Source organism: Lepisosteus oculatus, chromosome 4, assembly GCF_040954835.1.
Source record: "Lepisosteus oculatus isolate fLepOcu1 chromosome 4, fLepOcu1.hap2, whole genome shotgun sequence".
Lineage (NCBI taxonomy): Eukaryota > Metazoa > Chordata > Actinopteri > Semionotiformes > Lepisosteidae > Lepisosteus > Lepisosteus oculatus.
The window spans coordinates 60,178,539-60,203,841 of NC_090699.1; the positions used below are offsets into that span (position 1 = coordinate 60,178,539).

At 37.2% G+C, this 25,303-nt stretch overlaps 1 protein-coding gene across 4 annotated transcripts; it reads left to right on the forward strand.

The window, feature by feature from the left end:
* Positions 1-1,387: 1,387 nt before the first annotated feature.
* aldh1l1 (aldehyde dehydrogenase 1 family, member L1) lies at positions 1,388-25,300 on the forward strand. Of its 4 annotated transcripts, XM_015348249.2 has the most exons (24): positions 1,388-1,489; positions 2,128-2,149; positions 4,452-4,601; positions 5,550-5,784; positions 5,926-6,091; positions 6,925-7,026; positions 8,140-8,229; positions 9,127-9,264; positions 10,779-10,904; positions 11,496-11,587; positions 11,741-11,888; positions 12,479-12,598; positions 13,171-13,298; positions 13,824-13,974; positions 14,865-14,935; positions 16,539-16,644; positions 18,214-18,301; positions 19,114-19,207; positions 19,824-19,923; positions 20,629-20,727; positions 20,975-21,140; positions 21,711-21,816; positions 22,519-22,718; positions 23,967-25,300. In XM_015348249.2, exons 3-24 carry the CDS (start codon positions 4,475-4,477, stop codon positions 24,020-24,022), a joined length of 2,709 nt encoding a protein of 902 aa, XP_015203735.2. In that variant the 5' UTR covers positions 1,388-1,489; positions 2,128-2,149; positions 4,452-4,474; the 3' UTR covers positions 24,023-25,300. The 4 variants fall into 4 exon arrangements, with proteins under 4 accessions (XP_015203735.2, XP_015203737.2, XP_006631068.2 ...); XM_015348251.2 differs by lacking the exon at positions 1,388-1,489 and having other exon boundaries at positions 2,117-2,138; XM_006631005.3 differs by lacking the exons at positions 1,388-1,489; positions 2,128-2,149 and adding an exon at positions 2,852-3,152.
* Positions 25,301-25,303: the final 3 nt, after the last annotated feature.

Here is a 25,303-nt window from a genome sequence, read left to right on the forward strand (position 1 = left end):
TTTAACAATTGTTTATAGTGCCATTTAACATTGGAACCACAAGCATATATTTAGTTTAAAAAAAATCAGCAGTCATTTGAAAACAGTGTACATATGCAGGAAGCAATGTAGTGCCACACAATACTCAGAAACCTTCTGTCTAAAGCTGTTAAAAATTCTACAGAATTGCTATTTTTGCCCACAGCCGTTCTTCTGTTTAATTTGTGTTAACTGAAAATTATAAAAAAGATGAGACAACAAAAATAATGTAAAACTGAATTTTAATAGTGGGGAAGACATTTTTTTCCTGTGTTGCATGCATTAAACCATATTTCCAAGACCTTCCTTTTTTATAACAACAGTATTTCATCCTCCCCAGGTCATTAATTTAACAGGCATGTAACCTTGTACTGGAGTTTACAGCTTCAGACTAACTCTGTGAATGTCACAGCATAAAAAGGAAAGAAAGGAAGGTAAAATAGAGAGTGGGAAAATATCTACCTCAAATAAGTGCTTTTCATTTGCCTTTTCCAGAGCTAATTCTTCCAAATAGCAGCAAAACTGTTTCCTCACAAAACTAAGGAACAGTATATAAGATCACCCTCTATTTGCAATAAATGTTAAAAATTGCCTTTTTCAAAAACCTTTTTCAAACCAAATTAAACAGCAACTGTTCGTATTTGTGAGACATAACTTCTAATTTACAGATTTTTTTTCCACATGGCAGAAACAATTTGTGTATGTAGAGTAGCTTGTGGGGGATACCGTAGCACAATCTATATTTTTGGCAAAATAATTCATCTCATGGCGGAAATCCCACAATATGTTGTGATGACTTTTGCTATTAAATTGCAGTTTAAGGAGACCCACTAATGAAAGATAATATATGTTCTTACTGGGTCTCTCATACTTCAAAGTCTGTTTTAATGTACATTTATGTTCTTTATATTTTTTTGTACATTAACTGAGGTGTTGTTTGGCTACTACAGTATAATTCCATATGCTGTAAAGAGGCAGAAGCATTATACAAAATAAACACAAATGACCTGAAAGAGCAGAGCAAAATATCTCTGGAAAGTTCAAGCTTTACAGACTTGATTTCTTTCCTTAACGGAAGCCTGTACTTGTTTAATCCAATCATTTTCTCTTGACCTTTCTCACTTTTTACAATGCTATTTAAAATGCATTTGAAAATTGTCTGTCACAGAGCCTGCTCTCCCTGTAAAAAGATTCCTGAAAGGATTACTACAGTCTAGAGTTTTTTCGCGTTCACTGACCTTTTTGGAGACACTCCGAAGGTTAAGCTAAGTGCAATGACTGTGCATTTTAGTTTGATATAAATGCTCACATTTAGCTCCCAAATGACCTAAGTACCTTACAAATATTCGTGGTTTATGCTAGGGGTTGGAATCTAGAAAATTATTAAATCTTCTTATCAATGAGGTTTTTGGGATATTTGCCGAGCAGTAAATTTCCAATGCTTTTTCAGTACATCTGTACAGTGACAAAGGTAAAACCTAACAATATACACTTTTAAAGAACAAGAACCAAGATTCTTTTTACTGTTAACCTTCTGTTTTCTCTTTCTGCATCTCATTCTGCATTTATGCATCTTTCACATTTCGGCAAAAGACTTTAAAATGACCTACTTATCTCTTCCTTTATAATTAGACACCTAAACTCCAATGTCAGAATTTATTACAGATGACTAATTCTATTTTTGTCCAGCAGTCTAGGGGAAGTTATTAATAGAATCACTTCATATCACTGAACAACTACTTACTCTGTATGGCTCTGGTATAGGGTGTAATGTATTTGTGCAGATTTATTTTTATTTTTATGCCTTTTCAAAAAAGCTCTTAGATTTTATGAAACAAAATCATCTTCTGCCTAGAAAAAAAAATCCCAGTTCACATATTACACTATTTACCTGACTTTAAAGATACAGTTTTCTGCATGCTTAGTCCCTTAGAATAGTATTTCTGAACAATGTAAAATGACTGTATCTGGGAAATATTTGTCTGCACTATTCCATTAGAAAGAAAGTTAATGTCTAATCTGACTTAACTGCAAAGTCACGCCACTATTGAAAGCACAGGAAGGCCTCTCAGGAATGTACCCTTATTTTCTCTCTTCTGGTCTTTCCAGGTAAACCAGAGGTAGGAGTCTGGTAAGACCCACTTCTTTTGCTCAACTATTGAACAGCGTTCAACAGTGTCTGTGTCTAATTGGTGTTACAGCACTAACAGAAAAGACCATTCTAGTGTTTTCTCAGTCTTCTGTGCCAAGTACTATGGAAACAGTAGAATTAACTGGTCACAAGGAGATTAATGACTAGGGTAAGGGTTGTCTCTCAACCCAATTAACACAGTAACGTACGGTTTTTATGTGGTGTTTTATTGAATTTTGTTAACCAAGGAATACATAGGGGATTCCAGCGTTTTAGTAACATGTTGATCACATTAACTGTTACCAGGTGCACAGTGGCAACACTTAATATCGTGGGGGAAATTATTTATCCAGAGGCTGTATACAACCAGATTACACATTTGGTAGGATATTAAAAAAGGCAGATGAACCAAAATGAATTATCTCAAATGTTTTTAATTCACTCCCCCACCTTTTTAAATGTAATACCCTTCTGGTATATGTCTGGGTGCATTGAACCTTTGCAAAAGACTTTTAAGTGTTATAGATGCTATCGGGAAAAACGTGTGCAATTTTATAGCCCAAAAGGATCTATAACAGTTAAAAGTCTTGCAGTCTAGTGTCTAACGCCGCAGAATGCAAACGAAGAACGACCAGCGTTACTATGAGAACAGGCAGTGCTGTAACGTATGTCCAGTATCCTGTTTTGTCGATTTTATACAAATATTTAATTATATGGATTTTTTAGTTCCAACGGGAATGTGTGATGATGAGGTAACAATGATATTAGAACTCTTTAGAATAGTCTGCTGGACTGCATCTTTAAAAAAAGTGACTTTTACTATATCAAATTGTATGCCCCGCCTTCCCTTATCAACTGTCCTCTGTCGGGGACTGTTTGAAGGCTCTTGAGCAGCTGCTGAGTGACTGACTTACAGGATTTACTCGATTTTTTTCACTTTTCACTCACTTCCTGTATCCCGAGTAAAAGAGACAAGCTACCTTACTTTCTTCACCTGGTTCAGGTGAGTGTCTTTTACAGCGATTAGATTAATTTTACTTAAATTGAATTTTACTTACCCTTTAAGTCTCCACAGTTGAAAAACGCCGGTCATCTTTTTAAATTGTGATAGCATAATTTCTAAATATTTGTTGACATGGCATTGATCAAACACCTTGTTTAGCTGAATATGCAACTGCACATTTTAGACTTGTTAAAACGTTTTTTTATACTGATTTGACAATGAAATCACGTTCTCGCACAATGCTTTTTCAGAAAACTTTTCAGTTTTTGCCGTTGTTTGCATTGTACAATAGAAAGCGTCTTAGCACCGCATTCATCCCGATTTAAATGTAATCGTTTCATGGTTGTGTTTTTATTTTATTTGTGCAGTGTTTTAATCCTGCACCTTAATGCTCGACTTAAAAACACATGAGAAAGTTGATTGAGCTACATAGCGGAGGTGCTTCAGAATGATATTACTCGCATTTCATGGTAATTTAGAAGTCAGTCCACAACACTGCTGCAGTATTGCATTGGATAAACTTCGGCACAATGCGAAACTCAGAATAATATGCGCTTCAGCAGGACAGCTTCGTGCGTTAAGGAGGATTTTGATTGGTCGAGCCTCCAAAGGCTCGCCTCTGAATTGCGATATAATTGGTCCAGCCACTTGCTTTACAATTGCCTCCCCTCATTTAACACTAGCATTTAGCAGCCATCAAAGCATGAAAAAAGATGGGCAAAAAATAATTTCTGATTCTGATACCAGTTCTACGAAATTGCTGAACGCGTAGTTCCTTTTAAGCAGTGCAGACTTATCAAGGTCTGTTGGTGTTCCCCCTGTGCCAACTTTTTCCTCACCAAAAGCAAACGCTGAATGTACGGTTTTATTTGCATGTACGTAGTCGCTGAGGCTTTGCTTACTGTTTATCTGTGAGGTTATCGATAAAAGATAAAAGGATTAATCTGTGTGTTTCAAGATTTCTTCTTTGCGTGGACATTTTATTCAGGTGGGTGGGTCCCTTTACTTGTGCTCTTTCCGAGTAAGGAGATAAAAGCCGATGTAGTTTGGCAACCTGCTATTCCAAAGAGTTAAGGGAAAAGGCTCCGGGTTCTGGATTGGTTCTGGCAGATATTCTGATTGTATGTGACCAATTGCTGTTACACACTGAAATCTTTTTTTAGACATTTTGCAATAGTCACATGAACATAGTGAAGAACAAAGTGCGAGGTTTTGGGAGAGCAATCCACATGTTGCGTGAGCTCATTATGTAAGCTGTACACTAAGGAAATATTAACAAGTGTTTATGCTTTCTCCTAGTGTCTAGTCAAACTTAAAGAGACATGAAGATTGCTGTGATTGGACAGAGCTTGTTTGGGCAGGAGGTTTATAAGGAACTGGTGAAGGAAGGACACCAGATTGTGGGTGTTTTCACAATCCCTGACAAAGATGGAAAAGCTAACCCCTTAGGTAAAAAACAATTGTCTGAACGTGTCCTGTATTTCTGAAAGGCCAGCACAATCATTTTGTATTGTGCACTTAGAAGTAATGAACTTTCTATCCAATCTACAGAAGATGTCTAGCTGTGACAGTGAGCTGCTTTGTAGTTACCATTGCAATGCAACTATGGAAAACATTTTCTTTCCAATACAATGTTTGGTTCCCAGGGAAGATATTTAGCACTTTGCCTTCTTTGCAGAATAGAGTGAACTATACCAAGTTATTTTCCACTGGCTTTGTAATGAATAGCTGTAATATTTTCTCTATATTAATTGAAAGAACACATTAAGAGTTAAATTCTGTACGTGGCCTTCCATTCATGATAAGCAGGAACTTGAATGCTTTTTGCAGCAGAAATCCAGTGTTCATTAGAAATTAAAATAAAAGTTCGTTCAGGTTTTAGAACCCATAAGTAGGCAAACCAAATTAACACTTATGTGCATATATATCGTTAAATCCGTCAAAAAAGTTATTGATTAGCTAAGCATTATCAGTCTGTTCTTATTTAATCTAAGCGCGGAATATCTTTCAAACAACAGGGTCACTGTTGTATATCAGTTTATAGTAGCTTTGTATTCAGGGACTAATAGGGATGGAAAAAATATACTGTTACAGCAATTTGAGCTTGCAAAGGTATGACACTTTTTAGATTTCACCAGTAGCAAGCTCCTGCATGCAGACAAATATGCAGATGCAGGATATTCTGTGTATTACAATAGTTTATATAGTTTATATCTGTTTGTACAGTACTGTATTGTATTGTAATATGTATGTACAGTATATTTTCAATATTACTTTATACTGTTTAAGAATCTCCACCATTAAACCTGGATCAAGCTGTTGTGCTGTTTATTTCCCTCCCTGCGGGTACCGTGTGACTGTGCAGCATTTTGATGTTTTTGTGTCCTTGTTCTGTAGCTACAGAGGCGGAGAAGGACGGCGTGCCAGTGTTTAAATTCCCCCGATGGAGGCTGAAAGGGAAGGCCATCCCTGAGGTGGTAGATCAGTACAAGGCTGTGGGAGCGGAGCTTAATGTGATGCCTTTCTGCTCGCAGTTCATCCCCATGGAAGTCATTGACTTCCCCAAGCACGGCTCCATAATTTACCACCCTTCCCTGCTGCCTCGACACAGGGGCGCCTCGGCCATCAACTGGTAAAGATCCGTGCTGTCTTTTTCATTTCCAGCCCATGTTGTCGTCTAGCGCCGTTTATCCGTGTCTATTCTGCAGGACAGTGGCTGGGTGTTGTTGTAATTGAGCTGAGTGACCTTTGATTTCTTTTCATGCTCTTGCAGGACCCTGATCCATGGGGATAAGAAAGGCGGTTTCACGCTTTTCTGGGCGGACGATGGGCTGGACACAGGCCCCATCCTCCTGCAGAGAGAGTGTAATGTGGAGCCCAATGACACAGTGAACACCATCTACAACAGGTTCCTCTTCCCAGAGGGGGTTAAAGGCACAGTGAGTCGCATTCAGGAAGATAGATTCATTTCAGGAAATCTGCAGATAAAGTCACCTAGCAGGGTGTGCTTTGAACACACCTGCTGACAAATGTAGACTCAAGATATTGTTCCTCATGTGAATTAGAAGGATGAAACACTTTAGAAAATATACCAGGCAACAACTGCTTACTGTAGTTTTTATTTGACGTCTGTAATATGGTATACAGTAAGTGAGAACACATTTTGTAATCCGGCTATTTAAAAAGCATAGTGGGTATAAGCCTTTGCCAGAACTAACAAATCAAAGGGTTGAACCATTATGGTGCAACACCTACAGTATTTCCTGCATATAAGAAAGTGTTCAGAGCCACAAAGAACATTATGAGTAACAATCCACTCCAGTAATTATAAAAACTCGAAATGTTTTGAGAATGATGTGTACATAAAGATTCTGTTTGCACTATTCCATAGTAGCTAGAACTAACATTACAAACATAGTCTCGAGGTATCAAGCCAAGAAATATATTTCAGTATACTGTTTCCAGTCAATTTGTTTTGATAAATGCTGTGCAGTGCATCTAAAACAGACTTTAAAATTGTGTCTCTGTATACAGTATTTTTCATGTCACTTCAAATAAGTAGAGTTCACTGCAGCTAGATGTCAGATATCACTGAAATTAAATGTAGAGCATACTGTGTAATGGGTGCTATGGTACTGTAGCTTGTGAGGTATTGTCTGTTAATCTAGACGAATGTTGAAGTTATATCAACATGTCTGGTAAGAGGTCCCAGTCTGTGTCCTGGTCTTCCAGCAGTCTGCTCAGTTGCATCAAACATGGTATTTGTTTGCAGGTGGAGGCTGTGAGACTCATTGAACAGGGGCAAGCTCCAAGGATAACACAGCCAGAGGATGGAGCCACCTATGAGGGAATCCAAAAGAAAGAGAATGCAAAGGTCTGGTCAAATCTGGTTTCAGGAGCACCTTTATAAATCATGATGAGATTGCTCAAGATATGGGTAGACAGAAACAGCAGAGCTCATATTGAATTCATACAAAAAGATCTGTGATACAGGGTTAGTCAAAATGCTGTCGACGACTTTGATATTTATACTTTCATTGGGAACCTTTTTTGTCACAGTAACCCATGTAATTAATTTGTAATAAACTGTCAAAGTTTCTAACAGTTACCTTCAATCTTTCCCAATCTGTGGAGGAGAAAACAAAAGCTTAGTAAAATAATTGGCATTCATACTTGTCAACAACTTTTTGACTAACCCTGTACTATTTTACACTTCCCCACTACATATGATGAAACACATTATAATGATGCGGTATGTGTTTAATTAGTTGAATAATGTAATTATTGGAAAACCGTCTCTCATATAGAAAGCTTTATTTATATATCAGGTGGGTAGCTGCGTCAGCATGGCTGCAAAGGAACAAGTAATAGGTTTATTCCATGCTGAAAAAAAGAAGAAAGAGAACACAACGTTTCGGCCGTGGAGCCTTCTTCAGGTGTGAGCACCTGAAGAAAGTATTTATTTATATATCACGATATTATGTAGGGATCTGACTCAGTCCATTCTAGTGTACAACCCACTGCTCAGTTATAAGTATTTGATTACAGTAATCAAATGATTAAAGAGCTTGTTGTGCCAAGTTCCACGAATAAAATTTGATTGGGAGGATAAATTATAACTTAGATGAGCACTAAATGACGAGACAGAGAAATATAAGGTACTGTTGTTGGCAAACATCTTCAGAGTGAGAAAAGGGGTGTTTCTTGGGTAGGCCTATATTTATCTTTATCAAAGAGTACACATAGTTTTGACATAATAAGAGATGTTAAGTGTAAGTTTTGTTTTATTTTGAGTAATATATTTCACCACTGTTGTGTACAAGTGAGGAACAGAGGTTTACAGGCATGCATGTGTAATTGTAAAATAAGAACCAGAATAGACATTTTAAGACACGCATGTTCAGTACATTATTAAGTGCATATATTGCTTTGCTGTGCCTGTAATCACCAGAGGTTGATGTGTGTCCCTGTCACCTGGTTTCTGCAGATCAATTGGGACCAGCCTGCTGAAGTTCTTCACAACTGGATTCGAGGGAACGACAAAGTGCCAGGAGCCTGGGCAGAGGTGGATGGCCAGGTGTGTAGTGATGCGTAACAGCCCAGCATGCATACCTGTATACTGTAGTTACAGGTTCTGTATTAGAATGTTTGCTATGAGGAGACTGTAGAAGGTTATTATTCTGCTCAAGCTGGGGGGGGGGGGGCATCTAGTTTACCTTCAGTTCTTTGACAGAGAATTTAGGCATTCTCAAGAAATGTAAGATATCCTTGATTACTTATTGCTCTTGTCTGTTGGAATAAATAAAAGTAACGTGGTTTGAACATGGAAGTGTGTTACTAAACTAATCTCATCAGAACTGAAGAGCTAAGCAGTTCTGCACCTGGTTAGTGCTGGGGTGGGCTTCTGCTGTAGCAGTGGCCCACTTCTTCAGCTGATCACCTGTGTAACTGAGCTACTAGCTCATGATGCCTCAGTGCACCACCTACAGTACAAGGGTACTGAGTGCACTGCAGTTGTGAAGTGCTTTGGGATCTTGAGGATGGCAAGGACTAGGCAAATGTAATTACTTGTTATGATGTACATGAGGTGCTTGATGTGAACAACTGTGAATAGTCTTTACTGCTAGATTAAAGAGATTCAAAAAGATTTTCATTGTTATTATTTTATTCATGGTTATACTATAGTGTATGTGAATTTGCTCGTTTTTATCTTCTGCACTGCTTATGCAATATGCAAAATACTGTTTTAGACACTTATAAATATTACAGAGATCATGAACGTTAGCTATTATATTGAGCCACTTTAATGGAAAAAAAATATCAAGGTCTTATACAAGCACTTTATAATGACTCAGTACAGTACAGTATATGGTATAGGTACTGTAAATACAGTATGTCTTAGTTTGGTCCCAAATGTCTCAGACGAAAATCAAACATATTTGGTATCTAAGCAAGTTGTTTTTGTTTCCTGTAGAAAGTGACTTTCTATGGTTCTTCAATGATGGACACCACTACTGTACCTGATGGTCAGTCTCTTGAGATACCAGGAGCCAGCAAACCAGGACTGGTTACTAAAAATGGGCTGGTCTTGTTTGGTAATGACGGCAAGATGGTAATATTCTCTGGATTTTCTTTGCTTTGTGTTTTGTTTTCTTTGCACTGAATTTAAATTCATCTGTAAAGGCAGGTCTTCAAAAAATGGAGTTTGTGTGAATTTAATTTCTCAGTAGAAAGTTTTTAGGAAAATAGTAGTTCTCCAGCCATGTCGATCTTCTTAATCTGTCTGTTTTAAACATTTCATGTTGTGTTCTTTTGACAGATTTAAACTGGCACTTTACTACAGGCAATTTTAAGAACCAAGCCATTCCTAGGCACCTTTTCATTGGTTGCCAAGGAATGATCTCCTGTTTTTCCAATTACCTGTAGTAAATACTAAAGTTTTAAAATGTAGAGCTCACTAAACTATGATGAAGCCTAGGGTTTTATATCACTTCACTTTTGTGATAATTAATTCTTCAAAAGGCATAACTGAGCTTATGTACAGCTACAAAGAAATAATTTGATGAGTTGAACGTATCCCTTTGTAACATCTGTTTGTTTCAATTCAGATTAAATAGAATTAATGCAAGTCACTTTCTGCAAGTCAGTTGAATCTAGCAATGAAAGGCAATTCAGGCACAAATTTAAAAGGAAGTTGTGAGAATTTTGGAATCTCTGAAACAAGCAGTCAATATTACAATGTCATGTACCCTGAAAACCATATCATGTTTTACATTTGTGAAAAATGTGCTTTGTTCCCCACATATTGTGGTTGAATGCAGGCAGGTCAGGTTCTGAATATCCTGACTCTCTGACTCTCTAAGGATGAGGCAATTGCAACCAGATGGATGGATTATAATTTAATACTGATGGGATTAACAACTATTGATGATCTTCAGTTTCTTACTGCAACATGACACTTGGGCTTTACATAACTCAAAATGTGAAGCCAATTGATTTACAGTGCCTAATGGATTACACAAGGCCTTTGGTCTTTTCGCTTATGTGAGACATGGACATTCCTTTTTATGCCCGTTTGTATAGTCAGCCGCTTTAATCATCCATGTCTTATAAAGGGAAGGGGGCTCATACATTTTACTGATAAAATTCCTGAATCACATGCTAGTTCCACTGCAGTTCAACACATTAACTAGCACATATTTATTTTCACTGCATCCCAGTTTCACGTCCTTCATCTTGAAACTATCACTTTTAGCTAAAAAATATCAACGATGGACTGTTTTTAAATTAATAGAAGTAGCCTGTTACAAATTACCTGCTCCCATGTGTATGCCACGTTAGTGATAATATGAGTCTCATTGCCAGAACTACCTCTAATTATCTGGACAAATGTTAGTATATTTAATAAATGAACCATACACTAACTGTCCATTTACACTGTACTTGTATCAAGATATCGAACAGTAGTTTCTGTTATAATTGTAATACCTTAAATGATAAGAAAAGAAGTCCAACACTGTCAGTTGTAATCCTAATGGTTTAATTCACATTCATGTGATGCATTTTAAGTTGATATTGGCATTATGATCCCTGGGAGGGTGACTTTCTGTGTGCTTTTCTGGGTAGCTGTTGGTGAAGAACCTGCAGTTTGACGATGGAAAGATGATTGCTGCATCTCAGTATTTCCACTCTGGCGACAGTGCCTCTGTGGAGCTGACAGATCAAGAGAAGCGCTTTGCTGAAGAGTTACGGGTGAGGCTGACAACACCTCGCAGAACAACATCACAGTTGTTCTGCGAACATTTTTGTGAAAGACAGGCAAAAATAAACACCAGCATCGAGCTTGTATATTTATTATCTTTCTACAGTTTTTAGCTTGTCATTTTCAGATTGTTTAAAGTCTGCCACAAGAGGTCCTGTTACCTTCACTTATTTCCAAATGTAATTACTTGTTTTCTGATTGACCACATATTTATTTAATGGAATTAACATATATTACCCTGGCATTATATAAATACATTCATCCAATACCATGACTTTTGTGCCTTAAAAAGTATGTACAGCCTTCTGGAAAACAGTTTATAATTATGGTCTAACCTATCTTGATATGACTAGTGATAAAATTGTAACTATATTGGTATAATAGCTAAAAGTAAAAACATGATAAGGTTCCTCAACAGTTAAAGAGCTGGTTCAGTGTATTAATTTGACAAATTAGACTGAAAACCTTAATTACCTCTGAGCATGTCAACAGTCTGCCAAATTCAGAAGGCTTTGCCAGGAACTGAACACAGTTGTATTTGAGTTGGAATAAACTGCATTTTCACTTTTTCTTCCCAATAGGCCATCTGGAAAGGTATTCTGACAAACGTAGATGTAATAGAACACTCAACTGACTTCTTCAAGTCTGGTGCAGCGTCCATGGATGTTGTAAGGTAAAAGCCATGGTAGTTGCGTAAAAGCATTCATGCTGTGCTTGTGGATCTCCTCCCACAAATGTATTGGCCAGGTCACAGAGGATTTATTCTTAGTACCACTTTGCCCTGATTATCATCAAGCGGTGCTGTTTCCTCATGGCTCCTCTACAGGCTAGTTGAGGAGGTGAAACTGAAGGGAGCTGGGCTGCAGATCCAGAACGAGGATGTCTACATGGCCACCACCTTCCAGGAGTTCGTTCAGATGCTTGTGCGGAAGCTGCGAGGAGAGGACGCAGAGGGGGAGCTGCAAGTCGATTACGTGCGTGTCACGTGACACCGAGATGATTAATATTAGCCATGGCCAGTGAAAGCTCCTGTTTTTTATTGCCTTTTTTCTTTGCAACATAGCCAGTTTCCTATTATCTAATACAAAGTGCTCCGTGAAAAGGAGTTATTTTCTGCCCTGGTGCTGTACTAAGTTGTGTTTTTGTTTCTAGCGGAGTTCCCATTTTGGTTTATGAGGCTATCTGAATAGTTTTCAGCTCCTAAAAAGTGGGTAATTTCCCTAAAACAAGCAAGGTAGTTGGCTCTGTTTTAGGGCCATATATACTGTATATAACTTAACAAAGCTGTCTAAAAGTGTATTCAGAGTTATTACTTACTATACTGTATATACTGATATTGACATGCTGGTTGGAATCAGTGCAGCCCTAGTAATGTTAGGCTATCAGGGTTTTAGACTGTGTATAAAAAAACAAACAAATAGCCCAATTATTCCAAATAAGTTTTTAAAATGAGGTTTGATTTTTCCCTGCAGTAATATTTGTGGCATAAAACATGATCTATATCTTATCTATATGGATATGCATCTACCTTATTATACCTTAAAGGTTTCTCCTTTTCTATTAGGTTGAGATGAATGTGAACAACATGACTGTCAAGATGCCTCACCAGCTTTTCATTAACGGCCAATTTGTTGATGCGGAGGGAGGGAAAACTTACCAGACCATTAACCCTACAGATGGAACAGTAAGAAAACACACTCAGATGTTTGTATTGCCTGCAAACCTCTTCACTGCATGGATGGATGGTAGTTGGCTCTATTTTAAGGCCATATGTATGGTACACTGTGCTTGATAACAGATACCTTTTCTAGTACAGAAATATGACCTTTCTATTTTGCATCTGAAAATTTTGATTACAAAAATGTGGTGCATTACATTAAATTTTGAAAAGTTAAGAAAAAATGATACCAAAGTATATGACTGGTTTTTCAGCCTACTGTATAACCTCTTCATTACGCTGGAAAACTAACTAGATCCTTAATTATTTCATTGGTAATCAGTGGGGTTAATATAGCAATTAAGGTGCTGGCCATACCAAAGTCCTGCAAAGGGGTATATTGGAAGTGCAGGAAGATTGAGCAGCCCTGGTCTAAGAGAACACTTGGTTGAGAGCGTTGATCCATATGAGCTTTGTTTTTTACTACTGATTGGATATTTTACTTAGGATATTATGTCTTCTCAGATATACATAACTGGGGGTAGTTAAGAATTGTTTTGCAGCCTACCTCTGAGGTCCAAACCTCTTTTTGTCTCTAGGCCATTTGTAACGTATCCTTGGCCCAAGTCTCTGATGTTGACAAAGCTGTTGCCGCAGCAAAAGAAGCCTTTGAGAATGGCGAGTGGGGAAAGATGAATGCCCGAGACCGAGGGAGGCTGATTTACAGGTAGGTATCCCTGAGAATGTCCATGACGACTTGGCATAAGAGGAATTATTAGTTTCTCTCCCATGATTTTCTTTCTCAAATAAACTCATTCTCCTGCAGTTTCTGTTTGCTGACAATTTCAGGAATACGTGGTTGTTTAAAAATACTCAGATATTTTACAGTAATATTAGTAGTTGTGTAAGCCTGTTTAGCTTTGCATAATTTCAAAATAATGAAAAATGATTTTAATGGATTCGTTATGCAAATACAATATTTGTAGAATATTTCATACACTTACCATATATTCATGACTGAATAGTAATCCATTAATTTATTTCCTATTTGTTAAAAAATATGAATGTCTCTTCTTCTAAGCATGTTACACACCAATTCACCCTAGCAAATGGTAGTTCTCATAAAATAAGCAATTTAAGATGCATGGTGCCAGTGTTCATGTCTGGAACTCTGTACTGTAAGTGTCTTTACTTGTCTGAGGTTTGTCCATGCAGGCTGTTTGCATGAAAACTGTTCTGTCTCCTCTCCTAGACTGGCTGACCTCATGGAAGAGAATCAAGAGGAGCTGGCCACCATTGAAGCCATTGACTCAGGTGCTGTTTACACCCTCGCTCTGAAGACACATGTGGGAATGTCCATCCAGACCTTCCGCTACTTTGCAGGCTGGTGTGACAAGATACAGGTGAGACTATTGGGTCTTGATCCTTTAGAAGTCTCACCTCTTAGGATGGCTTTAACATTGCATCACAAACAAAGTTCTAAGTATCCTAGATAAGCACTTGCAGTCCTTTTAACATGGTTTTCTAATTTTTTCATTGTTTGTTTTTTATTTTTGTCCTAGTGCATGTCTTTGCTACAGTATGCATTTACTCCAATTCACTACACTGGAGTATAATAATGACATATGTTCCTAAGCACAACACTTAATATTAAATGTTAATACTGATCACTCCATTTCCTTATTATTTCATTTTGTAGAACAAGTTATAATGACTTAAAAAAATAAAAATCTTGGAAGCCTAGAGGAGGCATATTCAGTGTTGCCTTGTATGTCAAGGATCATGTGTGACTTATGTAATACTTTAATGTTTCATGTTTTCATGTCATCTGCTACTCTTATGACCTCTGAGAGATATATTATTAAAACCCTTCTTCTTAGTTACTCTAAAGAAGTTACTCTTTTCCCCAGATGATGCATGGTGTTATGAGTATTACATCAGGTTTGTATAGTATTATTATTTTAGATTTGAACACTATGCAGCAACATGTTGAAATACATCTGGGACATTTCTGATGTATTGTCCGATAGATATTATACTTACAAATGTTTATTATTTTAACCAAATGGAATTAACAATTAGTGTTAAGGTGGAAAGATAATATGAATGGATCATGAAATTAGGTGAATTTGTAAAATGTATTAAGAATAAAAGACTGTTAGAAATAGTAGATGTTTCTCAAGTCAGCTTTGAGTTTGAATTTCAAGTTCTGATGATACAAGACGCAAGATTAAATAATACAGGGAGTATACAGTTGCTCTTAATTTGATAACACATTACTCTGAATTCTCAGGGCAGTACCATCCCCATCAACCAAGCTCGGCCCAATCGAAATCTGACTTTCACAAGGAGGGAGCCAATCGGGTGAGATGTTTTACCTTGAACAGAGTCCGGGCTTCCACCATCTGGATAGTGTCTTCTGAGATGTTTCTGCAAAACAATGTACAGTGGTGTGGTGTCATCGCCTTTTTCTGCTGCTTTGTGTCTGCAGCAGTCTGCATTACTTCACATGTAGAATAGAATAGAATCTTTATTGCCACATGACTGAGGCCAGTGGAAATTGTTGTTGGTACAGCTTTGCTACAGACGTTTGACATGTGACAAACACATACAGAATATAAATACAGGACCAGAATGCACAATATACAATACAGATGATTAAAATACAGGACGACGAGAGACAGTACACAATACAGAACATAATAATTCACTCTATAATCGAATATGAATATGCCGAGTTGATGCCCTGCAATTTAAACATAGACAAATCAGTGCAATTTAAATGTGATACAGGTCATAATAATAATAATAATAATAATAATTGCTTACACTTATATAGCGCTTTTCTGGAAACTCCACTCAAAGCGCTTTACAGGTAATGGGGACTCCCCTCCACCACCACCAATGTGCAGCATCCACCTGGATGATGCGACGGCAGCCATAGTGCGCCAGAACGCTCACCACACATCAGCTATCAGTGGGGAGGAGAGCAGAGTAATGTAGCCAATTCATAGAAGGGGATTATTAGGAGGCCATGATGGGGTAAAGGCCAGGGGGGAAATTAGGCCAGGACACCGGGGTTACACCCCTACTCTTTTCGAGAAGCGCCCTGGGATTTTTAATGACCACAGAGAGTCAGGACCTCGGTTTTACGTCTCATCCGAAGGACGGCGCCTGTTTACAGTATAGTGTCCCCGTCACTGTACTGGGGCATTAGGACCCACACAGACCGCAGGGTGAGCGCCCCCTGCTGGCCCCACTAACACCTCTTCCAGCAGCAACCTTAGTTTTTCCCAGGAGGTCTCCCATCCAGGTACGGACCAGGCTCACACCTGCTTAGCTTCAGTGGGTTGCCAGTTGTGAGTTGCAGGGTGATATGGCTGCTGGCATATAATGCATACGAATATAAAAGATCATGTTCCAAAACTATTTTAGATATACAAAAATATGTATACAATACACATTATGATGAGTGTATATGAGAATAATGTATTTTTATTTATGTGTGCATACTGGAATGGGCCACAGTGCTCTGATCACATCTGAGTGACTTGTTGCTCTATAAATATACAACTTACATAGTTGTGCTTCTTGTGGCAGAAATAGAAATCTAAAGGTTAATTAATGATGGATCAAACTGCGGCTGGACACTACTCGAAAGTCAGCAAGAAAGAATAATTAAAATACAGAACTTGAACCTAGTGCTCTTGTGGAAAACAAAATAAATATTGAAAGCCCCAGAGCAGACCAAACGTAAAGAGCTATTGACCTCATTTAATTAAACTCATTATGGATGTTCTCCACAGTGTTCATCTGTAATTGATACTGAGCCTTTTATGGAGCACATTTCTCACTGGAAAAAGCTCAGTACTGTGCATCACGTTCTAGTGAGCATGCAGTTACGCAAACTGCCAGTTCTTTTGCATGTGATTTCAGTCAGGTTCTGAAGTCTGCTTTTCCTTGGCAGGGTGTGTGGAATTGTTATTCCATGGAACTACCCCCTCATGATGCTGGCCTGGAAGGCAGCTGCCTGCTTAGCTGCCGGCAACACGGTTGTATTGAAACCAGCCCAGGTCAGTGTAAAGTGCATGATGAACAATCCGTCATGAGGGCATACGAAAGCAAATCGAAGAACTGAGTCTGAAACCATCAAGACCATTGAAAAAAGGTCTTGGAAATCTGTCATCTTCATTAAAGTGTCTTCTTAAATGATATTGTAATTCATCTGAAATATGCTGGAAAAAGGTTTCTCATACCACAAAATATGAGTTGTATAACAAATAGGGTCTACCCTGGGTCAAGATTAAAGTGTCTACTAAACTTTTAACGAAAAGAAGCTGACGAATTTCTTTGCGACGGTCAAGTGAAGCGAGTTTCAATGTCTTGATTGACAGAACTGGAAAATTTTGAAAACGCAGTAGTCTGCAGTGAGACCAAATCATTATAGATAAAACAGAAATAAAATAAATATTTTTTTTACTTTCCTCGCAGCAGGGTAAAGGGTGTGGTGTTTTATTTAACTCTCTATCAGTAAACATTCCCAATAGTCACTGATACTGCTTTAGCTAAGTAATTCCTGTTTTTATTCTGGTCTTTTAAATATGAAGATTTTAGTCACTATGTCTATATTTATATAGTAAATAGTATATAGTATATATTTATTAATTGTTTATATCATAGTATTTAAATATTCATTTTACATCCACAATCTCATAGCAGTATGATACCCTATGGTTTTACATCCACTACAGTATAGTACTGTATGTGTGAAATATTTTTCATAATCAAAATTAAAATTAAATTGCTTGCTGATTACTTGTTGCTGAAATGTGCATTAAGACAGAATATAGATTTTCTTCATGTGGATGTAAACCTGAATGAGGCGCATTGCGTTCACAACAAGCAATTTATAAACATACCAAGAAGGATCACTCTGATCAGGACTTGTTCTGCATTCCTCAGAATAGCAAGCCCTTGTCTTAACTTCTGTGCTAAACTGCAGCTGGTGTGCATTGTGCTACTTTACGGTCTATGAGCATTTCATTGTCCATTAACACCATAAGGACAATAAAAGTTTAAAAAAAACGAATATCAAAATGTGTTTCCACAATACCCATAAGTGAATTTTTTTCTGCCAAAATGTCTTTAGTTCGATTCCGTATTATTATTCCCTATCATTTGGTATTAAATTAGTATTACACCCTTTTTTTACAACAAAAACAGCAAGTGTTCTGTTTACATATTCTTAGAAAAGTATAAAATATGATCACTTTTTATGAAGTATATTACATTTATATAATTAGAACAAACACATCAAAACTTTTCCAAGCAATAAAAAATATCTACAGATGCAGATTTTAAATATCCACATTTTGCAAATATAACAAAAAAAGTTGAATAAGAATTTCTTTCAAGCCATATCAATGTCAGTATCAGTAGTATACCTGTTTAATTGTCCCCAGTGGTTGTATTTTGTGAGGTGTATTAGCTAGGTTTTGTAGATTTTGTTCATTTTTGTGATAAGGTCATGTCTTCCTTTAAAATGTGATTTTTACGTCCAGTTTCTTTGTCATTAAAGTTTGCCCTTTGTGCAATTTTTTCTCATGCAGTTATTTTCTAAATTGGGCTGTTTCTCTTTCCAGGTCACCCCACTTACTGCTATCAAGTTTGCAGAGCTAACCGCAAGGGCAGGATTTCCTAGGGGAGTGATCAACATTCTCCCTGGAGCAGGTATACTGTTTTCCAGGTTCAGAACACCTACTGTATGTCTTTTTCATATGGAACTCCATCTATCTCTTGATTTTGCTACCTACAGTACATGCAAAATCCTGTACTTGCCTGTATTAAATGTCATCTGCCGAGTGTTTACGCAGTATACTTTTTTTTAGGATCTTTATACCACATCACAATCAGGAGCATTATGAGTTTATTCAAGCCTCCACCAGTTATTATTTTATTAATAATTTGCTATTATTAGTAGTAACGTGGAGTTTTCACATTGATCACATAATCACTCAGCCTTTGATCACAACAACTCAAACAAACGAGATAAAAATATGAGCAGCCAGTACCAATTTTTGTAGTAGCTGATCCATCTCATTTCCCAGTCAAATGTAATTTACACATCCTTGTCATTATCAAAAATGTATTTCTTTCTGTATATCAATAAACCTAAGGGGCTAGGTTTTGTACTTCAACAACACAGATGTATCAGGATTAACTGTTAACATGGAACAAAATAGCTAAAATTGCAATAGGATAATTTCTTACTGCTGCTACAGAATATAATGTATTGTGGAATCCCTGTATTGGCTACTTATGTTTAGGAGATTCTAGATTTATTTTAATATATTGTACTCATTTGCTTATAAGTGAGAGGTTTTTGGTTATAGAAGGTATATAAAAACTATCAAAAACAATCAGAAACAAAAAAGCAGAATGAAGAGAGAGGAATAATAGAAAATGCTATGAGTTTTGTACAGCAGCGTATGGTTTTTTGTTTTTCCTGACTGTGAAACTGTTGGCTTGGTTTGGATTTTCAGGGTCCCTGGTAGGACAGAGGCTTTCAGACCATCCAGATGTTCGCAAAATAGGGTTTACAGGCTCCACTCCAATAGGAAAACAAATTATGAAAAGGTAAGATCATGTTGTGTTCAGCTGTTTTTTACTACATACAGTATATGGGAACTCCTGATTTTGGAATCCTTTGGGGCCTACAGACGTCTGGCTTTACAACTTAACATTTGTTTTTTTACCATGAAAGGTAGATACAGTAATACAGTAAGAATTAGTAGCAAGTGATCTACCCCTGAAGGGAACAGAATTAACAATATCGGAAATTATGAAAGGGTTGTTTTACATGTAATTGTTGATTACTGTCAAAAAGTCTGTTGTACAGTGAAATTTGTCCACACATACAGCTCCATAGAATGAATTGTGGCTTTTATGAAGACACATTTAAAATGACAAGGGAAGTAATGGAGGTCATGGTTTAATTTAGGGTGAATGTTGGAACTGCAAAACACATATGAAAATACACTCAGAAATGCTTGAGCTGGATTTGCACAGAAAAAAAAGTATAATGTATCAATACTCGCTACTCAAAATGTAGTTTAAATTTAGCCCATGAAACCACTAAACATTCACAGAGGAGATGTTGAAATCCTCTGCCCCCTGCCCTTTTCTGATTTTTTCCGACAGTAATAAAAAGGTGTGGGCATTTTGTGAAATTAAAAGCGTCTCGTCTTTCCAGCTGTGCAGTGAGCAATGTAAAGAAGGTGTCTCTGGAGCTGGGAGGGAAATCCCCACTCATTATATTCAGTGACTGTGACATGGACAAGGCTGTGCGCATGGTACAGTATGCTTAAGAACTGTCAGACCTTAAATTCAGGTATTACTGAGCAGGTCTACCACCAGGGGGCGGAAAAGAAATACTATAGTAACTTATTAAAGTAGCTTATTAAAATACAATAATGAAAATATTTTTCAAGTACAGTATTTATACAGTAACGGTACTCATGTATTCATTCACCTGACACCTTAACCTTATACAACTTAAAAAACTGAATCACATAATGGAACATTAAAATCTCAGGTGTAGAAGATTATACTATAAAGCATGTAAATGTATAGAAGCGATATGCTACAGATTTTACTTTATTGATTCACCTATTGCATTTACTATTTTTACCGTACTTTGATACAAAGTCCAGTATATTATAGCTCAGTCTACAGGTATGTATGAAATAATGTGCTGAAGTGATTGTATTTTGCTACAGTTTTTCATGTGACCTGCTGGACAATAAGCAATGTAAAAATGATGCCGTTTGCTATTTTTATTGTAGAATTTTTCTGTAGTAACAGGTTCAATTAGTAAAACTGTATAGGTGGTAATGATTAGTAAAACTGTTCCTCGTCACACAATTACCATGTACGGTACACCATACTTTTCAAGTTCATCATTTAAATTCACTGGCAAAGACTAGGCTACAGGGAGTTGGTTAAACACACCAAGAAATAATCAGAGGTTAACTTTCTGATATTCTGTTTTCCTAAAGGGGATGAGCTCTGTGTTCTTCAACAAAGGAGAAAACTGTATTGCTGCTGGCAGGCTTTTTGTGGAAGAATCAATTCATGATGCGTTTGTGAGGAGAGTGGTAAGTCTTTCATTTTATCAGTTACTGTATCTATTATTTCAAACCCCATGTGAAGATTCACAGTGTTGTAGAAATATATCATATACAACCAATAAAAAAACAGGATATTATAATGCACTTGGTTACATTGTAAAAGCCATTGAAAGTGTAAGATAACAAGTAAAATTCTTTCTAGTTGTATGGCACTGTAACAAGTACAGTATGTCAGCAAGACCCGGCGTAATCTGATTGCTGGGTTTTTCTCCAGGTGGAGGAGGTGAAGAAAATGAAAATTGGGGACCCCTTGGACAGGTCAACTGACCACGGCCCCCAAAATCACAAGGCCCATCTTGAGAAGCTGATCCAGTACAGCCAGACTGGGGTGAAGGAAGGAGCCCATCTGGTATATGGAGGCAAGCAGGTAGATCGCCCAGGTAAGCAGTTAGCTGTGACTCGGCTTTGGAGAAATCCCCTCTTTTCATATAGTCTTCATTCTTCTTTTGCTGTTCATTGTGAAATAATATACATAAAGTAAAAACAGCAGAATTTAACGTGATATTCAGTACCTATAAGAGTCAACTGTACTCATGTCTATTTTTTGTTTTTATTCATGTTGTTGTTCACACCTCCTCCAAATCTGTAGTAGATCTGATCCTGTAATGCAGTTATCTGATTTGTGTGAACAGAAAAGCTGTGGCAGAGTTAACTTAAAAACACTACAAGGAAGCACCCAGTCGAGTTAGTATTTTGATCCCTGTTGAAATATCTGTTTAGATAACACAGACCAAGACACCGTCTAGTACACATCTGTGATTGAAGCTCATACACTTCTTTTCATGAAAAGTGTCTTGAAATGTTAGAAATGTTAACAACATGCATGTGTATTTATATACTTAAATTGAATTTATTTAAGTATAGTTTCAATTCAAATTGGAATTATTGTGAGTTATTGCATGGCCCTACTCTTGAGGACATCTGCTCCACATTTTCTTTGCGTATTTTAGGGTTTTTCTTCGAGCCCACAATATTTACCAATGTGGAGGACCACATGTACATTGCTAAGGAGGAGTCCTTTGGGCCCATCATGATAATCTCCAGATTCGAAGATGGGTAAGTGAACACAAGCACAACTGCTTGGAGATTTATCAGGTTTCCAAATACAATTACAGAACTGAGAAGCATGACTGCTACTGTCGTCTTCTGATGTGTTTCTCTAAATTTGGAGTTCTTTAATTGATTTTTCTGTTTATGCACCCACCAATTTGGAATCTAGAACTTTTAACGAGCTTGTCTCACTGCTACAATCCCTGCACTAGCACAGGAAAGAGCACATGATCACACTCTACAAAACACACACAGATGCCATCTGCTTCTTTTCAAACTGCCAGCTTCAATGATGCGGCTCACAACGATAACATTGAAAGCTCAATAGTACCGATTCAAACCCCATGGTGCTCACTCCCAGTTGCACACTGTAGCTTGAGAGGGTACTCACATCTGGCTGTTGATAAAGTGAAATTGTATTTTCCTGCTTGTCCCACTCTGCAGCATGGCTTACTTCAGCCTGACTTAGAGTGATGCAGTACCACAGACACAAGCCTGAAAGTCCTAATAATGAAGTAACATATTTTGCAAACTTTAAGATTTTTTAACTTTAATTATCCAACTTTAAAACAAACAATGTGTTTATAGAAACTGAGATATTTTTACAGACAATGATAATCTGCATATGCTGTTTACAATAATGTTTCTTTTTATTGTTTGTCAATTTAGCTTTGTTTAATCCTCTAAGTTCCTTTGTTTCACTTTTAGAGATATTGATGGCGTTCTGAAACGGGCCAATGATACAGAGTTTGGCCTGGCATCTGGAGTGTTTACCAAGGACATCAACAAAGCGCTGTACGTCAGTGAGAAGCTGCAGGCAGGCACAGTGTTTATCAACACCTACAACAAGACAGATGTGGCATCTCCCTTTGGAGGCTTCAAGCAATCTGGCTTTGGAAAAGATCTGGGTGAGTTGTCTAGTCCCTGGCCAGAGAAACTTAAAATGAATCTTTTACAGGTCAGTTTCACTTTATGTTATCATGTTGCATATTGTTAATGTTGGGTAAAATAGAGAATATCTGGTCCAGTGTAAGTGTAAAAGTAGAAGTGTAATGACAGTAGTTCTGCATCTCCAGAGTTTCGTTCACAATCGCTTGCAAGCACAGACTATACACAGCACCACTCCCTAGACAGTGGTGAGAGAATTCTACTCTGTCTAGGTTCCTAAGGGATGGCGTCAGGTGGACAGGCCCAATCGAGCCCTATCAATGCAGCACCAGTTCAAAAGCAAATACTAGTTTCAAAATAAGATAGCTCAGTACCACAGGTTATATTAGTGTGCACTACATAAATAACCTGACAGCAGGTTTTTTCATTTCACATTGTTGTACCTATTGTAACTATTTTACATACTGTACAAGAGGGTATTTGAATCTGGTGTATGTCACTCCCATCTGCTTGACACGTTTGACTCCATATTAAAGGTGACTCCATATCACTTGGGTGTGAACATACACATTAACCTTACTAAACTGCCTGTGACTGCTGTATGAATTCAGTGTACTCAAAGAATGACCACTGACTGAGATTTGTATTAAGCTGCATTGACGTACAGTCTGGTGCTGCCACCAAGCAGAGAGAGTTTAAAAAACTCTGCTTGAATTTTGCAGGAACAGTAGAAGGTGCGCTTCTCACTCCTGTAGAGATAGCAGGCCCAGCCCATTTCATTTGGGCCCATAGCAAAAACTGAATTTCATCAAAGTCATACCCCACTTAATGTTTTACTATTACGATCATCAGCACTTTCTTATTATTTTCATATTCATGTGAAAACATATATAAAGGTGATCAAATAGAAATGTTCCTCTGCTTCAATCCTCAAAGGGCCACAGTCCAGCAGGTTTTGTACAGTAGGTACTTTGTTATTATTCCTTTAGATCTGTGAAAGAAAATTAAATCTAATGTGAAGCCCAGGTGGAATAAAAACAAGATCACATTTTGATCCTCAGTAACCAGGGCTGAGGAACAGTGTAAGAGTTTACCTTCAGACTTGAATTGGGATAATATGCATGGGCTTGTCCCCATCCCACTTGTATTAAATACACCAGGAACACCATCACTTTGAAAGTTTGTGTGAGAGGTCCTTCAGGATATTTTACGTTAAGAAACTGGTGGGTTTGCATAGCTAATATTGATTTTATCATTTTGTCTTGTAGGTGAAGAAGCACTTAATGAATACTTGAAGACGAAAGCTGTGACTATAGAATACTAACAGACAAGGACACATACTGTCAATTCTCCAGAGCCAGCGCTACATAATCTAAACACAAGAGAAACTAACAAAATATTTTTTTTCTTTGTTTTTAATTTTTTTCCCCAAAATACATTTGAAGCACATTTGTCTGGCACAGATCCCAAAACTCCTCCTGTCCTTCAGTGTAATTCTTTATAAGTTTATTTTGGGTTTTACCATTTACAAAAATCAGAACTTAAAGGTAAGAAATGTGACGGGACGATTTGGTCATTCTAGTATGTTTGGATGCTAGTAGATAATTTGAAGATTTCATCAGACAAGATGGGTATCTCATTTTAGACTTCCACAACACTTTTTGAAAAAAAAAACCCACCTTTGTTCTCAAGTTTAAATGAATGTACTTCCCCTTCAGAGAGAGGATCATTTTTTTTTGCCCTCTGGTTTATGCTTCTTTGTTGAATCCACCAAATGTCCATTGGGTAGACTTTGAGGATTTGGAATACTTGAATTGCATTCTCTGCTAGTCTTCTCTGCTCAAGATTATAAAGACCCAGTTCTTTTAACCTGTCAGAGTAGTGGACTCTTCAAGTTTAGAAATATACTGTATCTGCTTACTCTTCTCTGGAAACACACACCCTCTGCTGTCCGGCCGATTCCACAACAACTATAAATACAATGACCAAAAATAGTGCACACTGTTCTATATGAGGTCTTATTAATACATTGTACATATTTATAACATAACAGCACTTGATTTAATTTCTACACTTTTGAACTATATATTCTAATATTCTGCTTGCCTTATATTCCTTCCATTTTTCTGTGATTCCAATGCCATCATGATGCATCATCATCTCATGTAGATTTTGTCCTAAAATGATTGGAGCTTCTGTCATTTGGAATTGAACTGTTTAATAACCAAAAGATTTGATTAGAAGTTAAATCTATAACCTATGTTTAGAATGGACAAAATACTGAATGATTAAAATAAGTTTCTAATTGTGTTCAATAGAGCACTGTATAATAATGTGAATTTGACAAAAATGGTTCAAATTTATCTGAAAGAACCCTGTTTTTGGAACTATTGCTCATAATGGATGATGTAGAAGTGTTCTGTACTAAAATGCATTTAGTTTAGAAAAGTGATCAGAAATCATAATAACTACAATCCCATAAATGCCATATGCAGTCTTATACATAATTTAAAAGCCTGTCAGAATATGTCATTGAAGTCATACTGTAATTAAATACTGTAATACTGTAATTAAAACCCCATTAAAATTACAGTTCACACTGTTT

Excerpts from the sequence above, each read along its gene's own strand:
- aldh1l1 (XM_015348249.2), top strand. The coding sequence starts at position 4,475 with ATGAAGATTGCTGTGATTGGACAGAGCTTGTTTGGGCAGGAGGTTTAT. Across the intron at positions 5,785-5,925 it reads GGCGCCTCGGCCATCAACTG|GACCCTGATCCATGGGGATA; the intron begins GTAAAGATCCGT and ends ATGCTCTTGCAG. Across the intron at positions 22,719-23,966 it reads TGGCTTTGGAAAAGATCTGG|GTGAAGAAGCACTTAATGAA; the intron begins GTGAGTTGTCTA and ends TTTGTCTTGTAG.